General features: G+C 58.9%; 2 protein-coding genes across 2 annotated transcripts; one reads left to right on the top strand and one right to left on the bottom strand.

The window, feature by feature from the left end:
• Positions 1 to 69: 69 nt before the first annotated feature.
• MRPS7 (mitochondrial ribosomal protein S7) lies at positions 70 to 3,928 on the top strand. The gene is made up of 5 exons (XM_082327087.1): positions 70 to 138; positions 788 to 979; positions 1,281 to 1,344; positions 2,311 to 2,478; positions 3,173 to 3,928. The coding sequence occupies exons 1-5, from the start codon at positions 83 to 85 to the stop codon at positions 3,392 to 3,394; spliced, it is 702 nt and encodes a 233-aa protein (XP_082183213.1). The 5' UTR covers positions 70 to 82; the 3' UTR covers positions 3,395 to 3,928.
• A 270-nt stretch (positions 3,929 to 4,198) lies between these two features.
• Positions 4,199 to 10,854, bottom strand: MIF4GD (MIF4G domain containing). The gene is made up of 6 exons (XM_082326624.1): positions 10,756 to 10,854; positions 8,494 to 8,630; positions 7,588 to 7,697; positions 7,117 to 7,272; positions 6,294 to 6,386; positions 4,199 to 5,132 (listed from the first exon to the last, which is right to left on the bottom strand). Exons 2-6 carry the CDS (start codon positions 8,573 to 8,575, stop codon positions 4,905 to 4,907), a joined length of 669 nt encoding a protein of 222 aa, XP_082182750.1. The 5' UTR covers positions 8,576 to 8,630; positions 10,756 to 10,854; the 3' UTR covers positions 4,199 to 4,904.
• Positions 10,855 to 11,518: the final 664 nt, after the last annotated feature.

The raw sequence follows: 11,518 nt of genomic DNA, 5'->3' as shown, positions 1-11,518 counted from the left end.
CGAAGGGGGCGTGGCCAAGGCGAGGACCGCCCCCCTCTGCGGGCCTGGCCCCGCCCCGCCCCGCCCCGCGCGCGGAGGGAAGATGGCGGCGCCCAGCGCGGCGGGGGTGGCCCGGCGGCTGCGGGCCTGGCTGCCCCGGTAAGCGGCGGGGCGCTCCCCGCGCGCGGCTTGGCTGCTTTCTGGGCTGGCGTGGGCGTGCAGCGAGGGCCGCGGGGTGTCTGGGTGCGGGGTCCGTCCCGGGTGGGTCTGCTGCCCGCCGCGTCGAGGGGCGCGGGGGTCCCGGTACCCGCCTGGCTCCTCTCCAGGACACACCCAAATGCCGCCTCCTGCTCCGAAAAATGAATAAAATTCCAGTTTCAGGGGCTCATCCCGCTCCCGCTCGCACGGAATGGCATTTACTGAAGCCGCGCAGAAGCCGGGAGCTTGAGGGCGTCGGGCCTGCGGGCCGCCGGGCCCTGGGGCCCCTCGGTGGGCGCAGGCAGGGCCTGGCGGGAGGGCGAGCTCCGGGCTGCCGGCCTGCGGCGCCGGGAGCTGCGGCCTGGGACCCCCTTCCCGGGACCCCCTTCCCCCCCCGTCCCTTCGGCATCGCCCGCTGATTTTGCAGCAAAACTGCGGGCCTTGTTGATGGGTGCCTCTGGCTCCGCTGCAGGGAGAGAAGCGGCGATGGAGAGGAAGGCAGAGACGCCTCTCAAGTCTAACATGGCCGGAGATGCGTTCGCGTCTGTCCCCGTCACGACATGTCGCGCGCGTCAGTTTACAGCCCTCCTTCCCCTCTTGTTCTTTGCAGGCTGACGCAGGTGAGATGGAGTCGCTACAACCCCAGTTTCATAGAGCCAGAAGTGAACAAGGAATTGTATCAGAAACCTTGGGAGGAGCTGTCTGAGGAGGAAAAGGAAAAAATGGAGCTTAAGGCTGTTCAACCCATAAAAGCTGCTCCTCCCAGCATCTCCAGCTCTGTGTTCAGCGACCCTATGATCAGGTCAGAGAAAGCGTCATCTCTTCTCTTACAGCTAGGTCCCGTGGAGCCAAAACCGTGGGAGCTGCGCTCTCCTCCCCAGCCTTCGCTCGCTGTGCTGCCCGGTGCCTTCTGTTACTGCACAGTCCCTTTATTCGGGTTAATCTCTTCCCACAAAGCCAGTCCGTTGACTGACAGCGATTAGAGATAATTACAGCAGATCTAGCAGCACCCAGACTTAACCACGGGAACAACACAAGGTGGGGGCTTATTTCTGTGAGTGATAAAATCAGAATTTAAATCGCATCTGGCTTTGTGTTTACAGTAAATTCATCAATATGATGATGAAGGATGGAAATAAAATACTGGCCAGAAGCCTCATGGCTCAGGTGAGAACTCACGTTTCTTCTCGCTATTATGTTAAAACAATACAAAATGGAAGGCTGGGACGCCAAGCCCGCTGGAATTAGGAATTACCAGAACTTGGGTCATCTCTGCGGTCCTAACGCGTTTCCCTCCGCACACAATATTCTCATCGTTATTTACCTGATCAGACGTACATTTTGTACAAACCCCAGGCTCATTCAGTTCAGAGATCAGGTGGTGAGAGCTTAATGGAGAACATTCTCTTTCTACTCTTCAGTGTCTCTTGGACCTTATGTAGAATCATGGAATCTTTTAGGTTGGAAAAGACCCTTAAGATCATCGAGCCCAGCTGTTAACCTAACACTAGCAAGTCTACCACTAAACCACAAACTCAGAATATACCCTTAAAGGCATAATTTTCTCAAAAGATCTTCCTTCCAGCTCTCTTTCATGCCTTATCTTCTGTATAACTTGCCAATGAAGTCCCACAAATGTCACCTATAGGACACAGCTTTGACCCCTGCTCTGAGGTACAGTAACTGGTGTTAGCTGGTGCTCCCATCTGGTGTGTTCCAGCCCATGAAACAGGGACACACGCTGCCCCAGTGTTCCCCAGGTAACTGCTGATTCCTTGTGACAGAAAACCAGGCAGGCTCTGGGCTCCTGAGTCCAGGCTTTGGAGGGGAGGATGCTTAGGGCACACAGACCTGCATTCCTGTCTCCGCTTTGTCCCTGCCCTCCCCTGGCTCCTGGCCCAGGTCTGTGCTGCTCGGCCTCCTTGCCCCAAATGCAATGTCCAATAAGAGACTGAAGAGCTGGAAGAGGGGGAAGTAAAACTTAAAAGAATCCCTGACTGGGCTGTTGCCTACAGGGCTGGAAAGCCAGCTGCAGGCTGAAGTGAAAATGGGGTGCTTGTAAAAGTGACGTAACTTCATGGAGTGGGATGATCCATCTGCTCTGCACGTCTCCTTTCATGTCTTTGTCCCAAGACTCTAGAGGCCATTAAGAGGAAGCAGCTGGAGAAGTACCACAAAGCTCCAGAAGATGAGAAGGAGACAATTGAATGCAACCCTTATGTCATTTTCCACCAGGCTCTGAAAAACTGCCAGCCCATCATTGGGCTCAGCAGCATCACAAAAGGAGGCAAAACCTACCAGGTAAAAAGGGGGGGACTGGGAGCACATCTGGTGGGGAGAGAATTAGCTAGGGAAGCAGATGAACTGGTTCCCACCCCTTCAGCTCAAGCTTTCCTCCTTGGAAAGAGAGCCGCTTTGCAATCTGGATTAAAGCAGCACCTAAGAAACAGTCCCGGGACTACCAGTCCCATCCTCTCAGCTGCATCATGTTGCTTGGGTGGAGGCCCCAAAGCCCTGGGGAGGGTCAGCGTAGCAGAAAAAGCAATTAGACACTGCGATATTTGAAACATGGGCAGAACCTGTCTAAGTATGGGCTCTGCAACACTCGAGACCTGATGGAGAAATGGGATGCGGAGGCATGTCTCTGTCAGGGGAGTGGTGACCATCTCCCACTTCTGCTAGCACAAACCAGCCTGGATCCAGTTCCCAAACAGGCCAGAGGTCCTTACCAAGGCCAGCGGCTGCCAGCAGTACCCAAGGCGGATCAGAATTTCCATTTTGGTAGCAATGGCCAGTTTCTATGGACAGAGGAGGCAAATTGGCACAGATCAGCTGTTGGAAGCCGGTCTTACTGCAGAGAGCAGCACGCTGCCACTGGAGTCACAGCACGGTGTAAATCTGCACGTGTCCAGCTGTATCTGTATGACCGCTGGAGCAGAGCAGCTTACTGCACCCTCGCAGCGTGGTAACTGCTAACGGTTTAAACCTTCCCCAGGTCCCGGTCCCTCTGAAGGACAATCGGAAGCGCTTCCTGGCCATGAAGTGGTTAATCACCGAGTGCAGGGAGAACAAGAACCGTCGGACGCTGATGCCCGAGAAGCTCTCGCAAGAGCTGCTCCAGGCCTTCAACAACGAAGGGCCTATCATCAAGAAGAAGCACGTGCTGCACAAGATGGCAGAGGCCAACCGGGCTTACGCCCACTTCCGCTGGTGGTAGGGACTCTGTGCGCGGGACACGGCGCCACCGCCCCCGCGGCCTGGTGAGCAGAGCCCCAGGGCCGCCTGCCTGGGAGAGGCTGGGGAGAAGAGGGAAAGGTGGAAGATCCCTTCCAGACGGCTGCTGAACTAAGCCAGGGAAAGCTCATCCGAGCCCCGCAACGTTCATTTCCTTTGTGCTTGTTTGGGTGGGGAAGGGGGAATCTGAAAGAGTTACCGACCCCGGCACGGATGCTCTAGTTGTTTCATAATCACTTTCCTGTGAAGAGAAGCCTTAGATGTTTTTCTTAAAGCAATGCTGTACAAAATAATCCACTTACCTGTTTCTGGGGACTTTTAAGTCTCTCTGCTCCTGTAATCAGCGATGTTTTTGGCTGCACAGCTAAGAGCAGAGCTGGATTTTTTTTTTCCACACCATAACCAGCCTTAACATGATTGGTACAAAAGGCAATAAAAGGCCCTTTTTGATTTTTGGTTCTGGTCATCAGCAACATTGTCTGCACAGATTTGATGGGAATATTAACAGAAAAAATAAAACCAGTTTTATGGGGAAGGTTTCTCCATTCTAAACCTTTGTCTCTGTTGCCTGAATCTCACGCTGCTCCTTCCAGCTACCCTGGTTGTGTAAAGCCACACTGACACCCTGCATCGGAGGAGAAAGTCATCATCACAGCCTTAAGGCTTCAGTCAGGAACAACTTTTAAGTATTGTTCATAGCTCAGCAGCTGTGTAGAGAGAAAGCAGGGCACATGTTAGTGGAAAACTTTTATTAGAAAAAATCCTTCAATAGACTATTTTGTTTCCTTTCTTCCTCTCCCATTCTCATAAGAAACATACCATAGTTGAAACTTGCTAAATTCTGAAAAAACATGACCGTTACTGTATAAAATTTATAAAACCTGTTCCTAGCTACATGTGCTCAGGGACCTGTCCTGCTGCAGGCTGCCCTGTGGCAGGTATTGGTGGCTCGTGACCCGTGGGGGAGGCTGTGTGCACGTGGGTGCAGCCAGCGTGCTGGAAGGAGGCTGGGAAAAACAGCACTTGGTTGGGCTGTTCGTGAGGCCGCAGTGGGTTTTGTGACTTGTCCCAGAGAACCAGGTACAACCTGAGCAGTGAAAGAGTTCCCCTCTGCCTCCCGCAGCTCCGCTGGCGCTCAGGTGAAACCAAAATGCTCTCAGCCTAAACTGTGCTTTCCTTAACACTCATATAAAATGCTGGTTTGAGCTAGAAGCCTTCCTTGCCCTTTGCGGGCAGCAGCCCAATATTAGACCAAATCAGTGGAAGAACTTGCTGGGTTAAACATGCCCTGCCCTCCCCACCTCTCCAACCCCCCCCCCGTCAGGCCAGCACCAGTTGCAGCCTGGCAGTTACGTGCCCAGAGGCTCTAGCCGGTATAAATCCTGTTTACAGGAAGTGCTAGAAAAACGTGAACGTGAAAAGAAATTCAAACTTGGTATGAAGCCTGCTGGTGAAAGTGCTGGGGACATCTCTCCGCCTCTGCTGGAGAGAGGTTAATCCGTCACTTCGCTGTAATAGTATTTCTGGGCAGCGTCCGTCATCTTCCAGTCAGCAGCCCGAAACTCGATGATCTCCAGGAGCAGGAGCTGGGACAGGGAGCTGAGCCCCTCCTGCAGAAGGAAGCCGTCTCGGAGGAGGGAGAAGAGCTCATCCATCCGCTGGGAGTTCATCTTCTCCAGCTGCTCGCCGATGCGATGGAGCTGTAGGACCAGGCAGTCCACCTTCAGAAGGAAGAGAAGAAGATGGCTGAGTACAAAGGACCGGGGAGGTTTGGCACATCTCTGTGGAGGTCCCCAACGGTCACTTAGGGACCAACTCATCCCGTTCCCTCCGTTCTGGATTTCCAACAGGTGACGGTTCTGCTTCCCCCAAGTCGCTGTGATCCGGGAGGCAGGAGAGGCTGAATCTGTTCTGGTCTGTTCTAGTAAAAGTGCTTGGAAAAGCACATCCTGAACTTTCCAGACAAAACTGCCAGAGAAACGCACCCGCAGCAGGTGGAAAAAATGTTAATTTTCTGCAGGATGTCTATGAGGAGATGGCAAGGCTGAAGCCGAGGCTGGAGTAAGGAGGTGCCTCCAAGAACAGAGGGAAGTGGCTGGAACATGTGCTAAAGCTCTTAGAAAGTCTGGTGATTTGCAGGAAACGGGCACTGACTCGGTCTTTGGAGAAGAGGGAAAGTGGATGGGCTGCAGGGGCGGGAGGGTTGTGCCGAGATGGAGAAAACCCCCAAGGGCCCATCCAAGGGCCCCTACATTTTACAGGAACCCCTCGCTGAGGGGCGGCTCAGCCGTGCCGCGCGCAGGCTGCCGCACACCCAGGCGTGCGCGAAGCTCCAGCTGCAGGAGAGCCTTCTCCAGCCCGCTGTGGTCTGGTGCAGCATCAACGCCGCCGGCCCCGGCGGGTCAGCGGCAGCTGCAGAAAGCATTGCACAGCACGCCCCGGCCCCCGTGGGGACACAGAGCCGCCCTGCACACCACGGTCACGCAGCTATCTGCCGTCACCTCCCACGGCTGCGGCGCCTGGGCAGCTGAGTGCGACAGCTGCTTTTCCAGATGTTCAGCAACCAGGGCTGCTGGAAAAGCAGCTGGTTTCTGTGCAAACGGGGGAGAGTCATTGTCTGTGTTCTTCTCACGGGACAGGAGGTGAACCTGCGTGGAGACAGCCCCTGCTTCGAGGGACGGCAGGGAGTCACAGCCTGCACCTCCATCCTGCTTCCTTCTGGGCTGCAAACCCTCCTGCCGGGGTCTCCTTCAGCACATCCCGGGGAGGCAGCCCTCCCTCCTCGGCACCAGGACGGGGAGACCGCATCCCCCCGGGCTGTGCTTTTTGCTGGTCCTTGGCAGGACAACGGGAGCCTTAGCAGCCCTCTCCCCTGCACCCACCTCTTCCTCCTTCCGCAGGCTGTCGGGCTGTGCCAGCCGGAACAGACAGTCGTAAACGGGGTTCACCAGAGCCATCATGGGCATGTTGTTCACCTGTAAGGAGGCAGGAGCCATCGTCAGCTTGGGGCCAGAAAGGGAGGAGTCCGCAGCTATTTTAAATAGTTCCCTTGCTGCCCTTCAAAGAAGGGAGCAGAATTTAGTTGTGCTGCCAAATGCTGCATTGGTGGGATTTACGCAGGAGACCACACATTCGAGTCTCCAGGAGCCGAAGAAGCTGAACAAATGGTGTAAAAAACATCTATTTTTAAATGTAAACAGGTAGTCATGGGAAATACACTGGTTGCAACAGCATTTTTCCTGCCTGCAGCTCTACTTGCATCATTTTTACATCTACTCCAAGCAGGCATCCAAGTACACGTGCTGCAGCGAAGGCTTGCAGACAAACTCCGTCAGTATGTGGGCTAGAAATTATGTGAGCACCCACGGGTTCCCCCCCCGGACCTCATAGCAACCAAACTAGTTCAATCTGGGACATTTGGGAGCAGGCAAATCAGGGGATTTCAAACAGCAGGTACAAAATGAGGAAGCTCAGACTTTGTGACTGTTCCCAGAGACAGCTCTGCCTCTCCGAGCCTGTTTGCTTGCCTGCAGGTAGCACCAGCCCCGGCAGCATCCTCGTGCTGAGAACCGGCTCTGGCCCCCACTGCCGAGCCACGGCCTTGGGGCTCCATCCAACACCCCAACATCCGACGTCTTTGGATGCCCAGGCCCTTCTGGCACCCCTAGGCAGCAGCAGCCGGGTGCTCCTGCTCCGGCTCCTTACCCGCAGGTAGTCGAAGATGTTGCAGATGAAGGTGACGTAGCAGATCCACGCCTGGAGCGAGCGGGTGCGCAGCTCCTCCCTGTCCTTGTACTCCTGCTGCAGCCGGTTCAGCAGGCTCCTCCGGAAGATGCTCTGGCCGGCTTGTTTGCTCTCTGCCTACGAGCCCACAAAAGCAGGACAGAGGGATGAAACGGGGGTGTGAGAGGGGCAGGGGGGTGCTGCTACTCAGGTGATGCAGGACAACGCAGATACTCTCCTGTGATTGCCTGGAGAGGCAGGAAAGCTGCAACTAAGTGCCTGTGCTCGCCGGCTGCTCCTCTGGATGCTGCCACCGCACGGGGCGAGCAGCAGAAGAGGAAAAGCTGGCTGAGGGCTCAGAGCGCAGGGCTGGGGCAAAGCCTCTCCTGGCCCAGCCTAGGGGCAGCCCACACAGCTGAAGTGTTTCGCTGTCGGGACACGAGGAGCTCTCACCTGGATGATGGTGTAGCAGATGCGCCCTGCCTCCTTGCTGAACACACAGTCTTTGAGGGACTGGTCCACTATAATATTGGCCACTTTCTCCAGGTCCACGTTGCTGGGGTCTGCAGAGAGGAGAAACACGGTCAGGACCCAGCACCCTTTGTGTCCTGCTTGCTTTGGGGTACCCGGAAAGCAACCAAGGTCAGCGCAGGGCCTGGTACAACCATGTTAGATGGTGCAAAACCTCACGCTCACTCCCACATCAAGAATCACAGCTCCCCTTGCACACCAGCTGCTTTGGAGATACCATCTCCAACAGTGCACGGTCCTCCCAGGCTGAAGACACAGCTGCCATGATGGGAAAGCGATGGAGGAAAGCAGGTAATATGGGGAAGCAAGAGATTGATCTGAATCTGAAATCCCAGCGCTGCTTCAAAGCTGGGTTAGTGGGAGCCAGATGTGCGAATTCCTGCTGGGCTTTGAATAGAGATGTGACCAGTGAGCAGGAGAGCCCGGGGGCCAGGAGGATGAGACGGCCCCGCAGCTGGGAGGGGCAGAGAGCAGGAACCGGGCACTGGGAAGGGGCGAGAGGCCAAATCTGGGGAGAGATGCTGGGCTAGAGCAGGGGAGGAGGGTACCCTGAAATCGGGGGAAAGCACAAGGATGAGAACCAGGAGCTGAGTTTGAACAGCTGCACCATTAAACACTGGGGAGAAGGTGAGAGGGGACAAGAAGAGGCAGGGAGCAAAGACCTTCCCGGAGAAGATTCGCCAACAGCACCCAGTCACGGATGAACAGCGTTTATGAAACAGCTTTTCTACACTGAGCAATCGGTGTTCCTTAAAGGGGTCCAAGCAGCCAGCCTCAGCCACCAGCCAAGCTGCGTGTGGCAGAGGAGCTAGGAAAAAGCCTGCTGACCTTTGAGGGCTGTTTTCAGCAGCTTCTGAGTCTCGCTGTCAAACGACTGTATTTTATACTCTTCTTTGCCTGTTTCCCCCATGACTGGCTTCCTCCAAGGGCAAGAGTCAGGGCCACGGATGGGCTAGTGACAGTCCCTGGGGAAAGAAAGAGCACACGGAGCTTAGTTGGACAGAGAGGCAGACCTTCACCTCGCCATTTGGCAAATCCCACCTAGTGCTGGAGCACAGGCTGTTATCCTGACCGCCCCCCACCCCAAGGAACCTCCTCTGTTATTAGGGCACCCAACTCTGGCCCTAGATGTGAGCAAAGCCTTGCTCCCACGTCTTTTTAAGACTTGCTTCCTACCAACCTACGACAGGACTCCATCTTCAGAGCCTTTACATTTTTCTGATATGAAAAACGCGTTTCAGTCCGTTGCTCTGCAGGTTCAAAGCGGACAGCACACCAAGGAGCCCCAAAAGACACCGATCTCCCCTCAGAAGGCTTCCCTGTGGCTACATCACAGGGAAGCGCAGGCGGGAGCACCCCATGCAGCTGCTCCCTTGTGCCTTCGAAACACCCATTCAGCTGGTTTCACACGAAAGCCTGGAAAGAATCAACCCGGCACCTAAGCATCCAACGCACCCTCGCCAGAGCCGGCAGAGCACCTCCCCTGCGCCGGAGCCAGGCTCCCCCGGCTCCCAGCGAGGCACAGCAAGCTCTGCAGCCAAATCCCCGCAGCAACAGCTCCCGTCTCATCCCCCTGCAGCCAAGCACAGCTCTCTACAGTACCAACGGGGCTCCTAAATAGTCTCTAGATTAATTTTCTTCCACTTCGTGATACAGCAAAGACAGCAAGAGGGTACGCACGGCACAGAGAGGAAGGGCTTTCTTGGAAATGCACATGAGATGAGCTGCTGGATGCAGAATGCCGGGCTGGCCAGGCCCGCAGCACAAACAGGAGAAGGCAACCGGCCAAATGAGTTTTGCCAGCTAGTCAAAATTCCTGGGCCGTTACTCACCCCTCTCTGCAAACAGGTCCCTACCCGGATTAAAGCCGAAGAGCCCGTCGCCCTTTAGGGGCATGGGACACGTATCGCAGGCAGCCCGACCGCTCGGACACACCGCTTGCCACGAAGCCACGGCACAACACGTAGTAACCTCAGAGCAGAGAGCGGAGCTCGCTGGCGGCAGAGGCTCTGCCCTCCTCGCCTGCCTCTCCGGGAGGCCCAGGGCAGACCTTGCCCTGGGGGGGTGACGACCTGCTCGCGCTGCTCTCGTAGCCGAAGCTCTCACCGGCGCAGGGTTACCTGCCCCGAGACCTGCACAGAGGTTTCTTTCCCAGATGGATTCACAAGCAGCTGGCTGCCCTCCGTGCCGTGTCTGGTTGGCAAACGCCTTCCCATCCGACCTCTCCTCCTTCTGCACCGTCCCTCCCTCCCTCTGTACCTGCACTCACGCCATTCCGCACTGCCAGCGGAGCAGCCCCAGCTCGCCAGCAGCCCCGCGTCCCACCAGCAGCATCACCGCGCAGAAGGAACCTGGCGAGAGCTCAGCGCTGCACGGAGCGCGGCGGCAAGCGCCCGAGCCCGTCTGGCAGCGTCTCTGCCGCCACCGCCCAGCGCCTCTCCCGCAGCATCCTTCCCCACGGCTCCCCGGGGACCGGCACAGCTGCTTTGAACTGCTGTGACAAATAACCCTGCCCAGAGCAAACCACGGTGCGTGAGCGTAAAACCAGCCAGGCCTCGCCTGCGCTGGAGACCCTGCTGCCAGGACCACCTCGCCTGAAGGGCTGGTGGCAGCGGGTGACACCGGGCACGGCGTCACCCGTGGGCACGGGTTCCTCCTCTGCAAGTGGTGCCCAGCAGACAAGCTGTCCCGGGGGCTGCTGGGGTCGGGCTTGGCGTCCTCGGTCTGCCGGTGCCCGTGTGCGCCCACCCTGCGGGGGCCATACCTGCCGGGACGGGCTGGACGCGCCCCGGCCATCGCAAGGGGAGGGAGAAGAGCAGCGAGCCCCCCCTGCCGCCCCTGAGCATCGCAGGGAGGCTGCCGGCCGCCCGGGAGCCCCGTCCCATCCCCGCCGGGCCGCGGGTGGAGCCCCCAGCGCCGAGCCGCCCCCCGCCCGGGGCACCCGGGCCACCGGAGCCCCCCGAACCCCCGCTGCTGCCTCGCCCCAGCCCCGCGGGGGAGCCGCAGGGCCCCCGGGACGGCGGCGGATCCCGGGGAAGCCGGCCCCCCACCCCGGGCAGGGCAGGGGGAGCCGGGCGCAGCCCCACCGACCTGCCGGCCGCCCCCGCTGCGTCCTCCGGCCGCCGGGGCATCGCCGGAGCGTCCCGGGCCCCGCCGCCCCGGCCCCGCTCCCTGCCGGCACGGCCCAGGTTTCCTCTTAGGTCATTTCCTCGCCGGAGCCGGGGGAGGGACGGGCCGGGACGGGGCGGGAGAGCGGCGGCAGCCGCCGCAGCGCCACCGCCGGCGAGCGCCGGGCCACGGCGGCCCGCGGGGCAGGGCCGGGACCCCCCGGGCAGGGCCGGGACCCCCGGGCAGGGCCGAGCTCCCCGGGGCAGGGCCGGGACCCCGGGCAGGGCCGGGACCCCCCCGGGCAGGGCCGAGCTCCCCGGGGCAGGGCCGGGACCCCGGGCAGGGCCGGGACCCCCCGGGCAGGGCCGGGACCCCAGGCAGGGCCGGGACCCCCGGGCAGGGCCGGGACCCCCGGGGCAGGGCCGAGCCCCCCCGGGCAGGGCCGGGACCCCAGGCAGGGCCGGGCCCCCCCGGGAAGCCCCCCAGGCACGGCCGGCTGCCTCCCGGCTCCCCCGGGCACCCCCACCCGCTCCCCGGGCACAGCCGGCGGCTGGAAGGCGGCAGCACCCAACCCCCGGGCCCGGGCCCCTCCGGCCTCCCCCGCCGAGCACCGGACAGCGCTGCCGCTCTCCGGGGGGAAAACCGCGTTTATTCCGCTCTCCCCTCCAGGCCAGGGCAGGCCGCCTGAAAAAATCGGTAGGAAAAAAATCAGGAGAGGGGAGATGCACTAAACCAAATCACTGCA

The sequence above is a fragment of the Platalea leucorodia genome (genome assembly GCF_965183815.1).
Source record: "Platalea leucorodia genome assembly, chromosome: 14".
NCBI classification, from domain to species: domain Eukaryota; kingdom Metazoa; phylum Chordata; class Aves; order Pelecaniformes; family Threskiornithidae; genus Platalea; species Platalea leucorodia.
Note: the sequence above shows the minus strand (reverse complement) of the source record. Positions and strands in the feature narration are given on the sequence as shown.

Coding starts and splice junctions, on each gene's coding strand:
- MRPS7 (XM_082327087.1), top strand. CDS start 83: ATGGCGGCGCCCAGCGCGGCGGGGGTGGCCCGGCGGCTGCGGGCCTGG. Junction 139..787: donor CTGCGGGCCTGGCTGCCCCG/GTAAGCGGCGGG, acceptor TGTTCTTTGCAG/GCTGACGCAGGTGAGATGGA. Junction 2,479..3,172: donor AAGGAGGCAAAACCTACCAG/GTAAAAAGGGGG, acceptor AACCTTCCCCAG/GTCCCGGTCCCTCTGAAGGA.
- MIF4GD (XM_082326624.1), bottom strand. CDS start 8,575: ATGGGGGAAACAGGCAAAGAAGAGTATAAAATACAGTCGTTTGACAGC. Junction 7,273..7,587: donor TCTGCTACACCATCATCCAG/GTGAGAGCTCCT, acceptor GTGGGCTCGTAG/GCAGAGAGCAAACAAGCCGG. Junction 6,387..7,116: donor ACATCTTCGACTACCTGCGG/GTAAGGAGCCGG, acceptor GCCTCCTTACAG/GTGAACAACATGCCCATGAT.